The 22,131-nt window shown below is 33.9% G+C and overlaps 1 protein-coding gene across 42 annotated transcripts in view; it reads right to left on the bottom strand.

The window, feature by feature from the left end:
* RIMS2 (regulating synaptic membrane exocytosis 2) overlaps positions 1-22,131 on the bottom strand; it is a 448,944-nt gene that overhangs the window by 156,480 nt on the left and 270,333 nt on the right. For 40 of the 42 annotated variants that reach the window (XM_017806448.1, XM_017806450.1, XM_017806455.1 and 37 more), the window contains 3 exons: positions 19,359-19,427; positions 10,407-10,563; positions 7,122-7,238 (listed from right to left, as the gene is read on the bottom strand). In XM_017806448.1, the coding sequence (XP_017661937.1) occupies positions 7,122-7,238; positions 10,407-10,563; positions 19,359-19,427 (343 nt within the window). The remainder of the gene's footprint in view (positions 1-7,121; positions 7,239-10,406; positions 10,564-19,358; positions 19,428-22,131) is intronic. The other 2 variants (XM_017806460.1, XM_017806463.1) reach the window with 1 other exon arrangement.

Raw genomic sequence — 22,131 nt, 5'->3', positions numbered from 1 at the left:
GTAGAGACAAATTTTAGATATGTCAGATTTTTAATATAAGAGAAGAACTCCAAGATATTTTTTCTTTTTTGGCACCCTTGATTTAGATTTCTAGCCTCTTATCACACATTCCTGACTTGCTACATGACAGTAATCAATATCAGAAATATGTCAAATGACAGTATGGTAAAATGAACATGCCAGCCTGCATCCTCACAGATTTGTGAAACATCACTTATTTTGTTACAGATAGCATAGACAGAAAATTTGCAGCAACAACTCATTCCATTTATATTAAAATAATGAATTTGGTCTAATAAGGCAGCACAATAGGCTTGCAATAGGATCATTACTGTACACACACACACACACACAATCCCCTGCCACACCCCTGTGTGAGGTGAAAACAGATTTCCACTGTTCTGACAAGATTCCAGATATATAGGCAGAGTAACTTTCCATTTTTTAAAATAAACAGAAAATTATTTAAATTTTTCTGATATTGCTCACCTATTTGTCCATTTCTTTACAGATTCATTAGAATTCAATGAACCATGAGGGTAAGAAAACAGAAATCAGAGATACACTAACAGATTAGATTGCCTAATTGGAATTACTTAGTATTGAGGAACAGACTTGACAGAACAGTCTTGAGGAACACACTTGAAAACACACACACACACACACAGGGTGCCTCACTTGAGCCTGACGGAATAAATACCTTTCTGTTCTTAGTATACAAGGGAAGTTTAACCTGTTCTCTACTGCTTTGGATATTTTATTCAATAGTAAAGATGAGGCATTTAGAAGATAATCTATCCCTTTCAATTTTCATTCTCTGTGACCATTTGACATTCCAGCTTCCCTGCTAGAGTGGGGAACTACTTGCCTCCCAAGTGTTTCTGTGGAAAGGATAAAGTACTGGAGTACTGGAGTACTATTACTTCCTGACAGTCTTGTGTTTATTGGAATATCCATAAATAATTCTGAATGAAAAAAAACAACTTTCTGTTCCACTTTTAGAGCCTGCATGAATGAAACTCAGTTGACACAAGAAGTTTCTCTCATCTTATAACTGTTTATTCCAATAGTCAGCTTTTTCCGGTGTATTATCTTATTGTAATTAAAGTAATATATTGTATTATTGGCAACAGTATTATCCTCTATTTTTAGTAAGACTCTTTTATACTTTTTCAACTGAAACAACAAATTAAATGAATGACAAGTATAAAACTGCTGAAATTGTTAAAAAATTAATATAATTTTTTGCTGGTATGAATTTGCCTTTAATCAAACACTCCCAAACTTCTCAAGGTACAATTTTCTGAAAAACTAGCAATGTAATAAAATGGGAATTAGCTTAATCAGACTGCAGGTAGTTCTTTGGATTAACTTGAAATTTAGGGGGAAAAAAGCCACTGAAAGTGGTAGAAGGGAAAAGGGAGAGGGGTGACATATGAAATTTAGGGAAAGTGCTGTGAGAAGGAATGAAGTAAAAAACTGTGCCTGGGATCAAATTAGCTGGGAGGTTGAGCACAGAATTGCTCAAGGGAAGAGGAGCCTAGAACTAATAAAATGATGTGGCTTCAGATAAAAGGTGTACTATATCTCCTATTAGCAGCTTCCTCATTTCAAGAATGGAAAGCAACTATTATAACTAGTTACTCTTTCCGAAGAAGTGAGTCCAGTGACATTCTCCTAAAAGTTTATATTCTCATCTGAATAAAGCAGGAGTTAATGTGCCCTGTGGTACAATACTTCCCATGTTGCTTTATAAACACCTGGCAAATCACACCTAAAAAGTACGTAAATAAAATGTGAAGTCAAGCTCCTAACCTTTAGAAAACAGTAAATGCCATTCAAGAATAAAGTGCTGGCTATGTAATTTTCCCCAGTACATTTCATAAAAAAGATTAACAGAATATTTTTATTTAGTAGTTTGGGGTTTTAAAAGAAAAAAAACCAAGTTTTTCTTACTTATAGACATGAACAATTTTTTCATCAACAATGGTAGGAATGCTTTTTGTTACATCAATTGTATAGAATTTCCTGCTAATCTTTTGGATAAATAAAATCCTAGAAAAATTCCAATGGATTGCAACTGGCAGTTTGAAGACTTAAGCTGTGAAACAACAGCCATTATCAGCAGAGAATTTGTAAGCTGACACATATTTAGTCAAGATGACTTTCAGTAAGTCAGAATCACATTATCACAGTGCTCCCCATACTATATTTTAAGCCCTTGCTCCAAAGGGAGCAACTAAAGTCTTTTATCAGAACTGCAGTAACACTGAAGTCTTTTATCAGAACTGCATTATATTTAACAGGGGAATTTTGTTTGTGCATTTCATTCTGAGGAATGCGTCTATGACTTTTTGTTGTTGTTTTTGTTTAATTTGGCACAAAGGTTCTGAATCATGAGTCCTTACAGATGTAGCTACATTTGAAACACTGCACTTCTCTCGCCACCTTCCCACTGCACATCCTTCTGTAGGAGATAACCATTCTTCAGCACTCATGGAGGCACCAGGCTGGTGGGTGGTGCAGCTAACTCTGCAACTTAACAGTGATTTGAAAGGAGAAGAAAAACTTAAACACTCCAATTATTGAGATTCCAGTTGATGCAAACGTTTTATAACATAGCTATAACTAAATTTTCAGCCATGTATTTCTTATACTTTACTGGGTGTTTGAAGAAGCAAAGCAATGACATTGCATAGCCACATGTGGGTATGTACCCACATGACACACAGAACCAAAAACTGAAAATATTATCCCAGAACTTCTACAAAAAACATCAGGTACCCTTTATACTTTGCAATATCTTTGTATCTGTAGTGTACATTTAAATGATTTTACACTAAAATATTAAGTAAATAATAAATAAATGACTACTTAATTATATATTATTCAGATGTGCATTTAATAAAGACTGTGAAAAAAAATATAATCTGTTCTTTTCAGGTTTTATGGTGCAACATCTCAAAAACTCTTTTCCCAGTTTGACCTAATCTGGCACCTACGTAATAACAATATTGGATTAGGAGCCTGCTACTCATAGATAAAGCAACTGCACAGTGTAAGATGACATTTAATTACATACATTCTACAGAAATGTAGAATTTATATTGCTTTTACCCATATTCAATTTTGTGTTAAATAATAGATGCAGGTAATTCAATAGTGTTTTAGCTAACATGTAGCAGACTAACCAGCTTAAATATAGTAAACAGATTTTTTTTGGCATATATTTTGACATCTACTTTATGTTTAAAAAAAGCTCCCCCTTTCAACAGCATGAAACAAACAAAGTGTGTATTCAAATTTGGGAATGAAATCTCCTCTCAGTAATAGTGGTGAGAAAGTTGAGTTAGTCCCAGCACACCCAGATAACATCTTTGAAAGGATTTAAAGATAATGAAGAATATTTCTTTAAATAATCATGCCTATGGTTACCCCATTACTCTAAAATGATAGATAATAATTTTTGTGCTTTAAAATGGAAAGTGTGCAACAGCTTTGATGAGGAGATAGTGACTCAATTTAATTTGCCTTTTCTCTCATTTTCTTCTAAGTGTGCAGTAGAAAAACCTTTATGCTTTAGTCATTCTCTGAATGCTTACTATATGTATGCTAAATTCACTATTAGCAATTCCATGCCTCTAGGATAGCCCATTTAGGATAAAGAATACAGCTAAATTAATAGTTGCTAAATAGTATCTAAGCTTGATAGAGCCTGAGTACAACTTCCTTACAGTCTTAATGTTTGTTGTTAACTGCTGATAGAACTTTCAGAAAGAAATACACAGATATAGTTTTGACTGATGTCGCTTCTTTTTTTTATTTTTTTGGAACTATGTTAAGATTCTTACATTTTTCTTCTAACTAGGTTAATATTGATAGTTTAAATATTAAACTCAGGTTAAATCTGGCTGCTTCCAAAATTTCCTCTATAGTTTGATTAGTTTCAGTTTCTCAAGTGACATAAAATCAGTTTTTGAGAATTTATTAAAATGTCAAACTGAAGTTTGCAAGGTTATCCCATTACAGATAAAAGATCTTAAGGAACTAGGGTCTGTATTAGGTCATAAGCATTCGTATTTCTTTACATTAAAAATTTAGGCTATCTCATAGGAGTGTGGGTACCTGCAAAAAAACCTTACATTTTGACAAAAATTAACTAGAAGGTCTATACTAAATATCCAGGGAACAAATGAACATGATTTCTCACTTTGAGTTAGCAGTATACACAGTACAATTCTGCAATTTTTCATGATATAGCAACAGATACAAATTTGAATTGTAAAATTACCTTGCCAACAAAAATAAGTATATGATTTAATAGCCACATTTGACATATTTAAAGGTTTGTGTCCGAAATTGAAATTGTCTCCACATAAATTTTAAAAATTGTGTCTTTCAGAGCTTTTAATTTCTGTTATTTTTATTTTATTTTCTGTTTTAACTATGCATTCAGTTTTGAAGTAATATTGACATTTATTACTCTTGAGGTCATTAAGCATTTTGTATGTGGTTTCAACTAATTCCTTAGTGCCATATACCTTAGAGAACTCTATGTTGAATTATGTAGAAAGGAAGAGAAGAATTTTCTTACTCATACTTTAAGTAAGCAACTGAGCATATCTATAAGAAGGGACTTTTTCAAAATCCCCTTTTTGTAAAGAGCTTCAGGGGCCAAATGGACCGTGGAAAGAGGAAAACCATCAGAGCTGTGGGAAAGCAAAATGTGATTTGTTTTCAGAGTCAAATGTGGATGACATGTAGAGAGATTATAAACCTCAGTTTATAAAGTTCAGTTTTTCCAATTCTCCAAACTGCCTGCAGTCCCAGGAGTTTTCAGGATCAGCACCATTAAAGAGCTACTTTCTGGACACCACTGGGTTTTTATTATGTAACAGAGTCAGTATCACAAATATTCTCTAAAAAAATTTTAAGTCTAGTAATTTTTCCATTCCTAAAACCATGTCAAACTAATGAATATAAAGCATGATAAAGTTTGGGAACAGTCTTCCTGTTCTCTTCAGCCTTACCTAAAACCAATACATTTCAGAGACTGTATGTTGCAAAGAGTTATAACTAGTCAGCAATTTGATTACACAGGCAACAACTCACCATGTATGAAGAGGAGAACTTCTCTGTGTGTTTTGGAAAACACAGACAACATATAAACGTGTTCAGAGAATCAGAGCACACCTAACAAGCAAATACCTATTAATCTAGAATGGTCATGTGAAAATTCAATAATCTCATCACCAGCAAATTCCTGACACTGTTTTTCTAACATATTCTAGAAAAACGAATTCTTTTTCTCTAAATCAGGTCAGTCCAATAGGGATGATTTGATTGAAATGATGGGGAAATACTGTGGTGCTGTACTTCAAGCAAACTTTCACTGCTATGCATTCATCTGTGAGGTAGCAAGAGAACTGGCACAGTGAACAAACCCAGCAGCATTCCATAAGACATATGCAGGCTCTGAGGACAAGTTTAGATACTATTTCAAGGATGAGTGCTCTAACAATCAACATAATATTATATCCCAAATGCATTCTGTAATTTTCTTTTAAGGAAACAGCTCAGAATCTTCAAGTTATTTATTGCCTTCTGTGTGAAAATCAGACAGTCTCATGACTTAACTAAATAGGTTGTACTTTCCATAAGTTAAATAGAAATATTAAATAATATATTGCAAAAAAGAAGTTCATTTATGATCTACCATACTTGTAAGGAATACAGTCAGTATCCTGGATTGTAAATACTTGACCGTTTTTTCAATATATTTATTTTTTGCTCATTTGACTTTTTTTTTTGGACAAATTAAATTAAAAATAACTGAAATAGATTTTTTTTTAATTCCTTTTGGTACTCTTTTTTTAAACTTATCAAAATAGAAATAATTAATTATTTTTTTTCTTCTGAAATAAGAAAAATATTAGAATCTTCTGAAGAATATTGTCTTGCATTGCATATAATCATTGACCACCACATCACTGTTCTTTTAAGAAATATTAACCTTTTCTGTTCAATATAGCTCACTAAAAGGCACTGAAATTCTTTGTATTACAGTTGGGTACCCCAACTATGTGCTTTGATGTCACTTGAGGAATAACCTCTAATGTGAATCTGTAAAAGTATTAACTCCAAATATTAGTCATATACCACTCAAGATTACAAAATATATCTACATTACTCCTTGCTATATGCAACTGTGAAATAAGACAATATCTGGCAATCATTTCTCTCATTATAAAATGCAGGTTTTCAACTTGGTGTATAAGAAGCTGGAAGATTTTAAAAATTAAAGGTAGTAAATGCTTTCTGTTTTGATTTTCTGACCTGAAGACAATGAGGTGGAAAAGACCAATAATTTTTTAAATGTTACAAAGTCATTGCCACAATTAATTCAGCAAAATTAAATACATTATTCAGTTATTGGTGAAATGTTTTTTTTTACAGCATTAAAATTCATAGAGCTTGAGAAAGCTCTGCTCACTCTCTCACCCTTTGGAAAGTTCCATCAGGCAAAACATTAGTAATGTTAGTCACAGTCAGAGGTGCCTCTAAACACAAAGACCCTGACTTCATACATGTTGCCCTAACCTTTTTTTTTTCTTTTTTAATAAAGTTGCTCGGAAGTTTGAGCAAAGCCAAACACAGAACACAGTACTAGAATACACTCTTGTTACACCTGTGAACTGCACTGTATCCAATAGGAGCATTACATTAATATGGAGCTAAAATTATCTGGTTTTGTACCTCTTTATTCAGCAGCAAAAATCATCAAGTCTACTGCTCGATCTCTTAAAAAGATATTCAGCACAAAGAATTTGTTAATACATAAAAATATTTTTATAAAAAAGGACAATTAACTATTTGTCTTTTAGACTGTACATTTTCTCATATATTTTTTTTCAAATTCCCTGCTGGCAAAGATAGACTCACTTGACAGTGTTGTCAGCCTTACGTGCACTTTGGATCTTTTAATGTATGTCATGTAACCAGTGGATAAACGAAAAGGGAAATGCTAATCTCTGGGATTAGGTAAGTAAATTTGCTATTTCCTTTATCAAGCTACCATGCAGGAGTAACTCCCGTGTTCCTAATTGCAGGCCGATATTTACCTCTCTCTGTCCCGGGAGTAGTGGTCATCTATGACTCGGTGCCTGTCCATGCGGTTCAGGGTGTTGTAATGCGCAGCGGTGGATCGAGTCCCTCGGGGTCCCTGATCCACATTCCGACTAAGGATAAAAGATATCAGATTCTGAGGTTTGAGTGTGCCCGCACTCTATACCCTCACTGGATTGTACAGACAAGTATTAGCAAACATGTTTCTAATGAGATCTGCTAGCTGACATAGCTTTTGCATACATTTACTCTGAAATAATGTTAGAACTCAAAAAAATTTGCTCATTTAGAAAAAGGTGCCAAGTCCGTGATAGGGATAGAGTTTTCTTCCTTTGTTTCAATATTTGTTTGTTTTGGAAATGGGAGGAAAACTTTTTTTTAATTAGAAAGGTTAATTTCAGACAAAATTTCATTACTCTTTCCAGACTAGTACCATCAAGGAGAATTTCCTTCTAGCTGAAACATGCACTCTAAAAAATTTTTCATGAGTTCTTGATTTTGGCTATACCATAAAGATGTAAAATGTAGTAAGTTACAATGGGGACTTCTGGCTGTTACAGTGGAGTTCAACCTGCTGAAATCATTGTCATCTGAATTAAAAATAGCTGCTTGTTTTGTCCTGGAAAAATTTATTCTATAATCTCATAAAGAATCTGAAAGAGACAGAACTGTTTAAATTAGAGTAAATTAGAGTAAATTAGAGCCTGCCCATAGTGCAGGCTTTGTTAAATAGCACCAATAAACTTTGCAGTTTTGTACTATTTGAGACCAAAGCTTTGCCCATCGATTGCTTTACTCAGTTCAACTATTGATACCTACTGATACACACTAACTTCACTTTTTCTGCTCTGTAAAAAAATCCACAAGAATAGGAAGATAGAAGACAAGTTAACTGTAATAATTATTAGATAATTAAAACATAATTGTTTTGTATAGATTTGAAAATGACAGATTGCATGCTTCCCTCCACACAAATTCAAGTTTTAGACCAATAAATTCTTCTGTCTCCTGTCTTTTACTGCTATCTGCACTAATGTGAGCCTCTGATTTGTTTTTTGTTGCTGTTGATTTTTATCACTCAGATCCCGTGTCCTTTCTTGTCACTTTGTCTGCCCTTTTGGTACCATTATCCTTATCCTTTGCCATTTACCAATTCCTGATTAGAGTTAACCTGTATATGTATCCTTCACTGCTGCTGCCATGCTGTTGTTTATTTCTGCATATAAGTGCTATGAAGATGTTGCAGTAAACATAAACTTTTGCCTTCGGCTCCACCTCATTCGTTATAAAGCATTCATGAAACCAAATATAAAGTTTACTCTGGCTACTGTACTCTAGTTTCTGTCCGACCTTTTTCCCCAGGGTATCTCTTTTGTTTCAGGTTTCAAAAAAACTATTTATCTTACTTATGTGTTCTTTTTGCATAATATTTAAGTTTTCCCAAGCTATCATTTCTTTGTAAAACTTCCCAAAGATCTGGGCTCTCTGGCCAGTAAATCAAAACTCCTGCCAAAACTCTGACTATAAGACTTAGTCCTGAAAACTCAATACCATCCTCTCTGCTAAAATCACTTTCCATAAGATTATGTTATGAGCTTATTTCTCTAAATAAATTTTTCTCTTGAAATTTCTGTATTATCAGATTCTGACTTCATGCTGATTTTTAACATCTTACAGTACTGTATTTCTTCTATTTCAAAGTGTTAATACTATTTCAATCCTGTTTCACTCTGCTGAGGATATCTTTGTCAGCCAGATTTACTATTTAACAGAAAGTGCCATACTTCCTCTAATGAACCTTGTTTTACAAGAAAAGTTTCTTTCACAACATGTGAAACTCCTTTGGAACTTTCTTGCAGTTGACAGAACACGGACGGAGCAACTCGATAACAAGTACGCAGGTGAAAAGTTGTAATTGCAGGTGATGATGGTAGAGAATAATAAACATCCTGGATTTATCACACCATTTCAGTATAACTACTTTCTATAGTCACCTTCATCTTGCTTTTTCAAATGCATAGGTTTAGAAAAAGCTTAAGTCAATGCTGTTCCATGCCTCCCACAGTCTAAACTCCATTCTGATCTACAGGGAGAATAAGAGTCAATTAAATGTGTTAGCTGAAAACACCACAAGACCAGTATCAATTTCTTGTCAGCTACTATGCAATGGGCCTTCGGTGGAGTTTATTAAAAAAATTCAGTAGGACTGAGGACTGAAAAGTGGCTTCTAAGATATAACTTCTATGGCCCAAGAGCTCCTGCCTGCAGAGGTGTCAGTCACTAAATGAGAAATGTCTGGGTGTGCAGCACGCTTACTGCAATTAGGACATCTGTATAGCAGCATGTGTATAACAAACTCAGTTAAAGAGGGTGCATATGTGATTGATAATGCTCATAGCTTTCCTGAGCACCCCTGCATTTTCCATAGATTTTAAAAAGACATTCCTGCAACCCATGGATTATGCTTCTTTTCTACATAAATAATGCATTTGATTCTGACATTGTAGGAAACAGCTGCAATAAATTTAAAAGTATATTTAAATACTTAGCTTTAGGAAATTCAAAAGCAAGAAACATTTCAAACCCTTAGAGAAATACAAAACTACAAAAAAATGAAAAGTGTTTTCAATAGTGTTAAACAAGTGTTAATTACTAGCTTGGGTAAAAGTTTGACCCAAAATGCATACAGTATGCATGCACACATGAAAACATAAAATTGTATGTGTGCCAGCTTATTCTTGATGCTTGATAAAACTATGAAAAAACTAGTAGAAAGAAAGCTACTGCAGGCAGGAAGTGCAGCTCTCCCAGAACCTTGACTCTGGGAAGGGTTGAAAGAGTTGAAAACATCCATTGTCAAATGAATGTTAAGGGAATGTCAAACCATCACATACTATAAAATATGGCACCTTCTAAATAGCTCTAGAAAATGAAAATATGGAGAATATTTTGCTTTCCTTAGATTGAACTGCACTGATTTTTGATGAAAAATTAGGCAAAAATAGGCATAAGTAATTGTATAATCATATGTATTTATATATAAAAATATAGAATTATATAATCATATGATAAAAATAATAATAAAGACTATAAACAAGATAAAATTAGGTATAAATTAGGCACATCAGTATAACATAAGAACAAACATTATTGGCTTTATATAATTTTTTAAGATCTAACCAGTTCCTTGCCATTTTGAAAGTCTGGAGATTCTTTCCAGTATTGGTACAGGATCAATACCACTAAAATGTATATAACTGCATAGTTAAACAAGAGTTTACCTTTGTGGGGGAGGGACACTGGGAGACCACGACCTAGTCCGTCCTATACTATCTCCACGGTGAGGGGACCCTGATCGAGAACAATGATTAGATGACATAACTTGTTCTGGCACTGATAATGTTGAACTTTGAAGATCTCGCCCATTATGTCGATAATCTAAAAAGAAATGCAAAGATTCAGTGAATCTGAAGTTGCACTTTTTAATTTCCTACTGTAACTGGAGTAGTGAGAAACACAATAAAAGATGGAATTTGATCAAGAATGTTATCATGTCTTCTTGTGTTCTATAATAAAACATACATACCTAAAGTTGACTCCTGTCGTTACAATTTATTGTAGTACCGATACAGTTCCTATAGTTATACTTTAAGAATATAGAAATTAATTACATATGCACCAAACTAGGGATTTATAATAATAAAAATACCCAAATTTAAATTTATTTGTGGTTGATATGATGCATTAATAATGAAACTAATAAAACATTTTTTTCTTTGAATAACAAAATTATTACTTTTTTAATTAAAATTATATTGCAACTATTGTGTGTAATGTATCTCAGACAAAAATGTCCACAATTAAAAATTAACCCAAAGTTCAGTTTAAAAATTCGTGGTAGGAAACTACTATGAAGTTAAAAAAAGAGATGGGGTTTAAGAAAAATTTGTATATCTGAAATGATTAAAGTAACAAGAACTCGATGATATCAAATTTCACCCATGATTCTGAATTAAAACACAATATTTCCTTCACAAATATACAAATATCCTGGACCTAATCTTGAATTAGGATAACAGAAGGCATAAATGGTCTCAGCAGAAGTCTTCCAAAGGCTTCCAGATGGACATTTTACACAGGTTTTTAAGAAGAATTCTTTTAAAAGTTGGGTTTATTGAAGTGACTGCATTTAATTCAAAAAAGTTCAATTCAGTGTCCCAGGGTGCCACAGTCTCTGGAAAACAGATGCCAGATATACAGCAATTTCAAATAAGTTTCCACAGTTTTTTTGAAGATCAAATTAAAACATGATGATAAGGAATTGAAGGTTTGCAATTCTTAACCTGATTACAATGTTTTGCAGAAAGAAGTCTTCAGAGAGTTCCTGGTGCCTATGACAACTGATATAACTGTCTTCTTTTATTCTAAAGACAGTAACCAAGTAAAGAATATTTAGAGAGATCCACCTGAAACTGGAAAAATTCTGGCTCATAACACTGTTATTCTTTTACCATGAGAATCTTCTGAGACTACAATAGTATTCGGTCTTCTACTCCATAACTTGTTATTTTTCTTCCTGGTAAATGTTCAGTAAGGTCCAAAGCAAAACCTCATTAATTCAGTCCAATGTTCAATACTTTCAACTGAGTATTCATATTTATTGCATGGCCTTAGGACCAAGGATGTATATGAACCACTCTAATTCATAAATGACTTTTTCCTCCTATGTTAAGGTGTAAACTGCTTTGTGTGTATCTGGTATGTGTGTAAATAGGGGGAAAAAAAGGGACATCACCGTTACATTACATTAAGATAATGATGTTGAGGATCAGACAGTCTCTTCTCACTAAACAGCAATCAAATGATGTTACGTGCAGCCTCAGTTGAGAGTCAGTAATGAAGTACAGATTTTTATCTGTATGAAGTTCACTTCTTAGCATATGCACTGACAAAACATATAGGGGACAGTGCAACATAGTTCTGGGTGAAATCACCAAAGGAGAGACGGGGAAATTTTATCTCTGTTTGAAACAGGCTATTATTCACTCACCAGTAAAGCAGAGAAGACAAATAAATAAAGTTTTTGCAAATCAGTCTGGAAATCAAGAGATTCTGCAATTCCGTAATTCTTTAACCAAAAGAAAAATAGCTAAAGTAACAGTACTGGAGAGTCCACACTGCAGCAGGCTCCTGGCAGGACATGTGAAGATGTGGAAAGAGAAGCCCACATTGGAGCAGGTTTGCTGGCAGGACTTGTGACCCATGCTGGAGCAGTTCATTCCTGAAGGACTGCATCCCATGTGAGGGACCCACACTGGAGCAATTCGTGAAGAACTGCAGCCCATGGGAAGGATTCACATCAGAATTTCATTGAGAACTGTCTCCCATGATAGGAACACCCCACTGGAGCAGAGGAATTGAGTGAGGGGTCCTCCCACTGAGGAGGATGTGTGATTTGACTGACTGCAGCCCCCATTCTCCATCCTCCTGTGTTGCTGGGGGAAGAGGTAGAGAAACAGGAGTAAAGTTGAGCCCAGAGAGAAGGGAGGGGTGGGAGGAAAGTGTTTTAAAATTTAAGGGGGGAGGTGGTATTTTCTCATTATCCTACCCTGATTTGATTGGTAATAAACTAGATTAATTTCCTGAAGTTGTCTGTTTTGCCCATGACAGTAACTGGTGACGGATCTCTCCCTGTCCTTATCTCAACCCACAAGTCTGTTACACTTTTGACTCAGGAGGGGAGTGATGGAGTGTCTTTGGTGAGCACCTGGAGTCTAGTCAGGGTCAATCCACCACACACATAAGTGAGTAGCAAGTTATTAAGAACTTCTATATACTGAAATGAAAAACATGATTTACAGTACAAGTACACAGACAGAAATATTGTCTTATTATCCTAATAACACATATCAATTGATATAAAAAAAGCAGAGATGGTTTTTTGTATTCTGGATACAAAGGGAGAATTTGTTGCATTTGGAGATTGAAAACAACGAAGAGCAGTAATCTGAAGAAATAAGAAAATCCTTGAGAAAAAAATCAACAGTTTATATAATATTTGGCATGTACAGACATTGAAGTACAAGAGGAATGATAATAGCATAAGGTATTCTACCTGAATAAACATAATGAAAGGCAAGGTAATCAGTTAACAAAACACAAAAACCTCCTTTGTCTGAAAAATTCCTAGAAGTGAGAACTAGTAAATCAAAATTATTGTATTTATTAAATCTATATAAAGAAACAAATCTGTATATAGAAACAAATTAATTCCTTTGAGAAAAAAAGCCTCCTCCAGCTCTAACTTGTTATTGTAGTTGACCACTTGCACAGTACTGTTGCAAAAAAAGTTTATGATTATGTAATTAACTGCTAAGTCTAAGCTTGACCAAAACTGGGGTTTACATTAAACTGGAAACAGATAGGCATTTCTTTCTGGTAACTATCACTGGTCCTGCTTCCTTATGACATATCAAAAGGCAGAAACTATCAGTATTCCCAGTAATTTTGCATCAACAAAACTAGACCTGTTTAGCTGTGTTCAAAGAAACAGATTATTTTCTATGCTTTGTTGCCAGAAAATAAACTTTGAAATTCATGACTCATTTACTCAAAACAAAAATTTCTATATTTATAAACTTCTTTTTAGGCAACAGGTCATATATTCAAAAGTACCAGTTTCAGTAGGGCAACCCACTAACATGAGATAATTCCAAAGTCATCTTTTGGTTTTCTAGAGTTATGCAGCTGATTTAACTGCCTGTACTGCAGGTATGATTTAACTTCAATTTCAAAACTATTCCATGTCCTGGAAACAAGGTTAGTGAAAGTAGGTAAAAATATGTTCTTGTGGAAGGAAATTATAGACAGAAAACAGGTCATAAATGCAGCTTGACCAACGAGTTGCTATTGAGCAAAGCAGATAATTATTTATAGCAGTAGTAAAAACAGGATAAACATTGGAATCTGCTTGCAGCTATAAATATTGAGTCATTACCATAGAATCAAAGGCTTTATAACTACGGCAAGCCTCTTAAATCAACATAGAGAGCACACAGAACCTGATAATCAGTATAGAGATAATCAGCGATAAACAACTTGAGCTGCGGGCACCTAAAGATGGGCACATGACAAAGATATCCTCAATGCCACCACCTTTTTCTTTTCATGGGAAGTTTTCATTAAAAACCAATTCACATCAAAAAAGGGATATTACAAGGCACGCTACATACACCTTATTCGGACCTGAAGTTTTAATTTTATTTGTTTTAGGGGAGACTGTTAATATATTTGACTTAAATTATTTACCCACACAGCATGGCTTTACTATGCAAATATGCTACAAAGGGTACATGTTCTGTAAATACTCATATTAATGAATTCTTACCAAATTCTGCAGTTTTCAGGTACAAAATTGAAGAAAATTACAAACTTCCAAGTATGAAGTTCATATCAACAGCCCTAAAATAACCCTAAAAAATTAACTGAAGTGTAATAATGAAGATTTTAATTTAGATGCCTTGCTGCTTTGTTGACTTGAAAGAAACTCCTTGTATGAAAATTGTTCTAGAAAGACAATATTAGAATTTTTGTTTGCCACAGGCAACACAATTGATTTGTTTCTGACACTGATGCTAAGTGGTGTTTTCTGCATTTTAGCATCTGTACTTGATTGAGGCATCAAGCTTTCTCTATATCAGATATTTAACTTTTTAACACTCACTGAGGTTGGGCTTAGAACAAGCACTAATTAAAAGCAATTATATAATCGTATTACCAGAAATGCTTAACATAGCAAGATTTCACACATGGGCACTTTGGAGAGAGTTCAGTTCTTTTATACAAATGTACTCAGCTTCTATGGTGATTTGAACATCTAAATGAAGAATTTGGATGTCCTCTAAAACAAGTGCTGACAGTAACTGATAAAATAAATTGAATTATTAATATCTGAATAGTCTATAAGTTGAAGATACATTATTCATGACTTTGGGGAATTTTTTGCATCATAATATTATTCTACAAATGTGGGAAAAAGGAATGTGTAGTTAAAGGAACAATATTACAGTAGGAACAACTGGTTACTTCCTCTGTAGTAACTCAGTTCCTTAGAGGTATTTTTAGCTCTATAGCACTGGTATTTATAGGTCCATCACACTTGAGACAATTCTTTTGATCATTAAGGTGTATGGAAGAGCATTCCCACACAGTAATAAACTAGAGCTTACTGTGTTTTCAGTCCTGTCCCTATACCCAGCAAGACTTGCAAAGTCTGGGGGGAAAAGGAACCAAACTACCAGTTACTATACAGATGTTTCTTCTCAGTTAAGTACTCATCTGTGTATATTTTCATGTGTCCCGCAAGTCAAATTAGCCCCCTCCTCACACTGTTGATTAGAATTTATCAGCCTTTTCATGTAGCCTTTCCTTCTCAGAAGTGCTCATCACCACGATTGTAATTCACCCCAGCTAGCCTTGCCCTTCTGTGAGAAGCATCCATCAGGAGCATCTCTGATAGGAATGCAGCTTCATTGCACATTTCTGGTGCCTATTATGTGCCTTTGTTGCTCTGTAGGCATTAGGACTGTGATAGAATAAAAACTAACATGCTGAGCTCATACTTGCTTAACTTCACTCCAAAAGAATGCTACTGATAATTACTAATAAACTGAAAATAAAACTTTGATTAAATTACATTTTTACTTTCATAGTAGAGTGATGAGGCTTATATTTAAAAATCATTTAAAACTAGTTTCAACTAGTTTTAAAAAAAACATTGAGAGAATTTAGATGTTTGAAGAGGAAGATGACAGCTGAGGAAATGATACTAAAGATTTTTTTTAATAGTAAAAATGCTAAGTTAAAAATTCAAATAGTAAGAGAACAAACGTAAAAATAAAAAGTATACATTAAGAAATGAAACTAAAAATGCAAGGAGAAGCTTGAACATGTACCCTTCATAGCATAATATTTGCATAGTAAATCCATACTGTGTAGATAAAAACTTTGAGTCAAATATATTAATATTCTCTCTTAAAACAGATAAAATTAAAACTGCAGGTCTGAATTATAAAAATGTGTTAAGAACTCTAAGCATAAAAGTAACGTATACATAATTTATTTAAAAGTAAGGAAAATGATTAAAGATCTATTGACCTAGAGGGTCAGCCATTTTAACATGGCTTGAATTTCTCTTCCAATTTGGGGGTGATTTTTGAGACACATGGACTATTGTTTTTAACTCAAGGGAGAACCTGGAAAGAACAGATTTTAGAGCAGGACATTGGGTATTAACATATAATAAAAGAAGAAGGTTGTGAGTGTTTATGTCTGTAGTTACTGGGCTTTTGGGTCACTGCAGGCTCTCATTTAAGGCTAGCTAGTGATCTACAATGAAATCCATGTTTTAGTAAGGATAGAAGTCACAGACTCTATGTCCTAACGCTGTCTTTCTATAGGCAGTTGATCCCAAGCTATAACCAAAGTGTTTGTGTGTTCTGTATCTGCTTTGAGAAGCAATTATCAACAAGATTCAAGTATAAAAATTCAGCTCACACTATTAGCAAGTAGAGAAAAGGATTTTTGTTTCCTCTGCAGGGAGGGCTGCAACTTGACAGTGAAAGAATTCTTTTGAAAAAAAGGACTCCTCAGGTGTTTTGAGAAGCGAAGCAAAAATGGATAATTGCTTTTCATTCTTCTTCAAACACAAAAATAATAATTTCTTTAGTGATTGTTACTGTTTTTTTTTAATTTACTTGGTTCTAACTATCCTCTGAATAAATATCTTATCTGTATTCTTATTTGCTCCTGAAACATACTGCTATCTTTTGCATAATGACAAAAACATCACTATAAATGTATTTCGTCTCAAGGCTGTGGACTGCATTCTTTTACTTGGCAAAGCTCTTCTCTACAGAGACTTGCAATGCAGTTTATACAGAATTCACTGCTTTACATTCTCCCATAATTCATTTGTTGAAACATCTCAGATTAATAGCATTTCATAATACACTGTAATGCTGATGAGATATTGGTGTAGAACTGAATTTTAAACATTAATATCTCAATATTTTAGCCTTACAAGAATGATGAGAATTTTATGATTAAATGGCCTTGACAATACGTGTCTCTGTTCATAAAGTCAGACTCAGTGGGTTTCTTGTACTCAGTAGGTTACAGCAGGTTCAACATAAAACTATGAAGTATCTGGGAAGAAAACTATTTAGAAATTATAGTCCATATTCATTGAACTTGTTAACTATAATGCCCAATGTTCAATTTTGGACACTAGAAAGAAAAAAAAACCACTCAAAAAGCCACCCTGTTTTTTTCTGAACTGTATTTAGTGTTGTAACCTAAATAATGTTTTGTAAAGTGCTCTGGAATTTTTCAAAAATCAATATAAAAATATTGTATTGCTTTTATCATTAAGCACGTAAGAGGGCATGTGGAAATGCTGATGTACACCCACACAGAGCTGCTGGTGACAGACAACTTTGAGGGCCAAAGTTTATTATTCAGGAGACCAAAACTAATGCTTTAAATGGTTTGAGGGCTATGCATAAGCAATCTAAAGACAAACACAGAACTGTTAATGCTGCTCCTTCTGCTATCCTGTGCTGATTAAATCCAGCAAAGATGAAATATAATAGATCTGTTCTAGTCTTTCTGATCCTATGATGAATGTACATTATATGTGAAGACAGTTATTTTAAATTCTTCTAAAAATTTCTTTTTAAATACGTAATATCACAAAACCCTTTGTGACAGTTGCTGGTGTAGAATACACATGTAGCCAGAAAAAAAGACACAGAAGTGTTTCAATCTATTTATCATTGGTTTCTTAAAAGCCTTTCCTGTTGACAGAAACAAGAGACTGATATTTATTTCATTTTTCTAAGCAGGCTGATCCAAGCCACAAGAAGGGATGGTTTCTGTGAATAATTTTTCCAAGAGATGATTAAATATTAAAATGGTTTGAATTGGAAGGGAACTTTAAAGGACATCTAGTCAACCATTATGAATAAAAGTAAATTAAAGAGGAGTCAAAACAGAATTCCTGTTCTTCTTCAAGATTTCTAGAGTTTAATTCACAGGTGCAATACTTGGAATATGCATTAATTTTACAGAAAGGATCACTGAGAGTACTCAACGGATCTTAGCAAACATACTTCATGTAATACAGTATTTATATGGCAGACAGAAAAAGAGCAAAGTGAAGTGTCATGTTAAATAAGACCTGAAAATACAAAATGAAAGAACTGGGGTAAATAAGAAAGAAAGAAACAAAGAGAGACAAATGGCTTCATGCAAAGAAGGCATATATTTAAACTAAGATTGTGATGAGTCTGCAAATGAGTAGAGGAACCTTAAATGAGAGAGGGATGATAAGGAGAGTGGGCGATAAGAGAAGGATAAACCAAAAGACTTGCAAACACAGAGACAGCAGCACAAAAAAAGAAAGGCAATAAATTAATATTTCAAAACCAAAAAGATCATCAAACTTTCCTACCATACGGACAGGCTGAATTAAAATGCAACTAAGGTGTAGAGTTGTCAGTAAAAATTCAAAAGCTAAAAGATCCTAAAGGTACATCAGAAACTCAGGTAAGGGAAGTAGACTTATTCACTGAACTGTAAAGACCATAATTTTACAAGTTGTCAAAATATGAGTTTATCAAATCATAAAATTTTAAATCTAGATGTTTCAAAAGAATCTCTCTAATGTTCAAGCACTTGGCAAAACTCAGTACCTTTTTCCAGGATAAGAAAAAGATAACAGCTTTAAAATGATGCCACAGTAGGCACTCTAGAAATATATCCATCAATCCCCCTTTTTCCCTACCATTATTATTACGCTCCAAAGTTAAGTTGATACATTTCTAATTTAGCTCATCAACAGCAATATGGGAGCCCTTATTTTTGGGAGGACAGGCAATCTGAAAGCCTTAGTGCCTATTAATCAAATGACCATTTCTAGGCATTTAATAAAAACAGTACTTTTATGCTATTTTTTTCATTTTATAAAAGCAACAAGGAAATTCGCACTGATTTTTTCCCCTCTGTTAGTAATTTTTGAGGTTAATATATATTACCCATAATACTTATTTTTGTCTCTTGAAAAAATATACATTTAGGTCCTACTTATTATTCACTAGAAAAACATAAAATTCATAATAAATTATAAATAAGTTATATTTCTACTGAACATAGGTAAATTTAGACAGTAATACCTGAAACAACACCAATTCCATCATCACAGTCATAATCAGAGACTTCACTGTCGCTGATTCTTTTGGATCCTGGGGAAAAAAAAAAAGAAATGTATATTTGTCTTCCTGTAAGTTAAAACTATCCTTAGACAATAACACATAAATATGTACAGATTTCATCCTAGACAATGAATCATTAATATCAGTATATAAGGTTAATTATTCATGTTACATTATTGCAAATGTGTTAGTTTGTACCAACTATTTTCAGCTAGATCTTTAATGCAATATAAAATGAAATGCTGAAATACATCTCCACAACACTGTTTTTAGGAAATATTTTCATATACTTCATATCTATATGTATTAATTCCATATAGACACTGGATTCACACTGTTCATCTTTCAAGTTTTCATATAATGGCACCATCACTCCCTAGAGTCTTTGAATAACAGAAAAATTAATAATAGCAATAATATTAAATGGATGTAGGATTTTCTTTGAGGTCTTAGCAAGGATTATCAGGAGAACAGGCAGCTTCACACATATAGTGCGCCATTAAAAACAAGCAAACTATTAAATGCTCTGTAAGAGTACACCTGCCAAAATAACTAGAGCTTAGTTGGAGAAAGTAGGTTGCACAACCACAATTAGAGCCAAAATGTAGGATGAGTATATACATCAGTTTGTGTTTACCTTAATTTTACTTCAGTCTTCTGTGGCATCTTTTAAACAGCATTTGATTGCTGAGATTAGAATTAAGCACTGGTATGTGAATTCTAATTCTAATTATTCTAATTCTAATTATTCTAATTCTAATTATTCATTTGCTTGTTTTAAACGTGAAAAACTCCTGTTCTTCACCAAGATGGTGCGTCGATTCTAATTTTCTGGCCATCTAAAAATAGGTAACTCGAAGGTTAGACTAGAAGGTAGAAACTTTAATTATCATCACAATTTCAATCATGTGCAAGATTTTTTTTATTCCTGGCACAGCACAATTTATTCTGAAACACACACACACAAATACAAGTAAAAACTGGAAATAAACCTGAAGAAGCCCAGGACAAAGCAGTACTAATGCTCTGTCTGGGTAACTGGCACAGAAGGATCTGTAGTCTCCTTTTCCCAATAAAAAACTGGAAGAGCAAGCGCTAAGAGCATTTTTGACAAAAATAAAAAGGTTTCAATTTAAGGAAATGTTAGAAATCATTTGAATTAGGAGAACTGCTGTTGTTTGTAAGACTGTCTAACATTTGTCTACCCACCAGGGGATAGTGGAAGGTCCTTCTTCAGTGGAAAGAATGTGCTTACAAGAACTGTATGAAAAAAGATTTCTGTGTTGCACCCTTCTAGCTTTTAGCAGGCAGGGATCCTGGCAACTGAGACTTCTCCTAAGCTTTTTACCATAAGTAAGTAACCTACTTATTCTCCACAAATTCATATAATTTCTTTTTGAGTCACAGTATTTTCTTGGCCTCTGTAATATGTTATGTCAATAAATTCTGCAGTTCAACTATGCATTGTGTGAAATCAACTTTTCTATATTTTATTTCTATTAGATTATTTCAGACAATGCCCTCTAAGCCTTTGTATTCTGAAAACTTGAATCAGCATTCTGTATTTTCCTATAGTCATCTATTTTTTTTTTTTGAGCTGAAATAACATTGTTTTGTTCCTTTGAATATGCAAACCATTCCATATTCTGATTGCTCCTGCTGTATTTGTTTGTATGTTTTCTAGTTCCTCTGTGTCCCCTATGAGAAATAGGAAGTGATTTCATCAACTAAGATGTGGGTGTATGAATTTATAAAATAGATTGCAGACTATTTCTTTGGGGAAAAATTTCTCCGTTTAAAAACTATTCAACTAAAAAATTATATAAGCGTGATATGTGCTAATTCTTAGAGAACAATCTTGTCTGCCAGTACACTATGCAATTTCAGTAAAGAAATGTTAATTGTGGTTATTCAATTGCAGTAAAGGTTGGTGCTTTCCTCACAAATAGGAAATTAAAATAAGTACAGGGAAAGTCATGCAATTCTTATATGGTAGAATTATTAGATCAATTCATTAAAAAATTTTAGAAATAGCCATGCTACAATGGGTGGGGGACAGGTGTCTTTGAGTTAAGAAATAACAGGAAGTCTTTCTGTAAAAAATTAACAAGAAAATGATGACCAATAGCCCTCAAGAAAACCCAGAAGATGAGGGCAGGAGTGAAGGAAAAGATTTTGACCTCCTCTGATTATTTTCTTAATTATAGTATTACAGAGGCCCAATAAAAATTCCTCTTTCTTCCCAAAAAAAGCATCAATTCCACCTGTGATGCTGTTCCTGCTGCCATTTTCAGCAAAGCCTTCTACCTGTGTGCTGATATACATGCCAGTGAGCAAGCAGGATTAGTCTCCATTTTCCTTTGCCACTGATTCAAAACCAGGTCATTAAAAGACAATATTTCTGACCAAACACAAGAGCCATACCAGCTGGCTGGGATTTGGCTGGGGTCTGAAAGGCTTCTGCCTTTGGGGGCAGAAGCCCCCGAAGTGAGTGCTAAGCAGTGTGATTTTGTCCTCGGGAAACCCTGACCCTGCTCTGGCAGTGAGTCTGTGCAGAGATGCCAATAACAACACTCAGGCTCTGTCAGAGAGAAGACTGTGGAACCTGAAGCTGAGGGAAACTGAACAGTTTGCTGATGCTCATCACGTGGATGCTTGGAAAGGTTTGTATCGTGAAAGATGTAAAAAGGCTGAATCAACTGTGATTTCAATGGATATCATTTACTCATCATCT

Source organism: Lepidothrix coronata, unplaced genomic scaffold (genome assembly GCF_001604755.1).
Source record: "Lepidothrix coronata isolate B3197 unplaced genomic scaffold, Lepidothrix_coronata-1.0 Scaffold15, whole genome shotgun sequence".
In the NCBI taxonomy this organism is placed as follows: Eukaryota; Metazoa; Chordata; class Aves; order Passeriformes; family Pipridae; genus Lepidothrix; species Lepidothrix coronata.
Note: the sequence above shows the minus strand (reverse complement) of the source record. Positions and strands in the feature narration are given on the sequence as shown.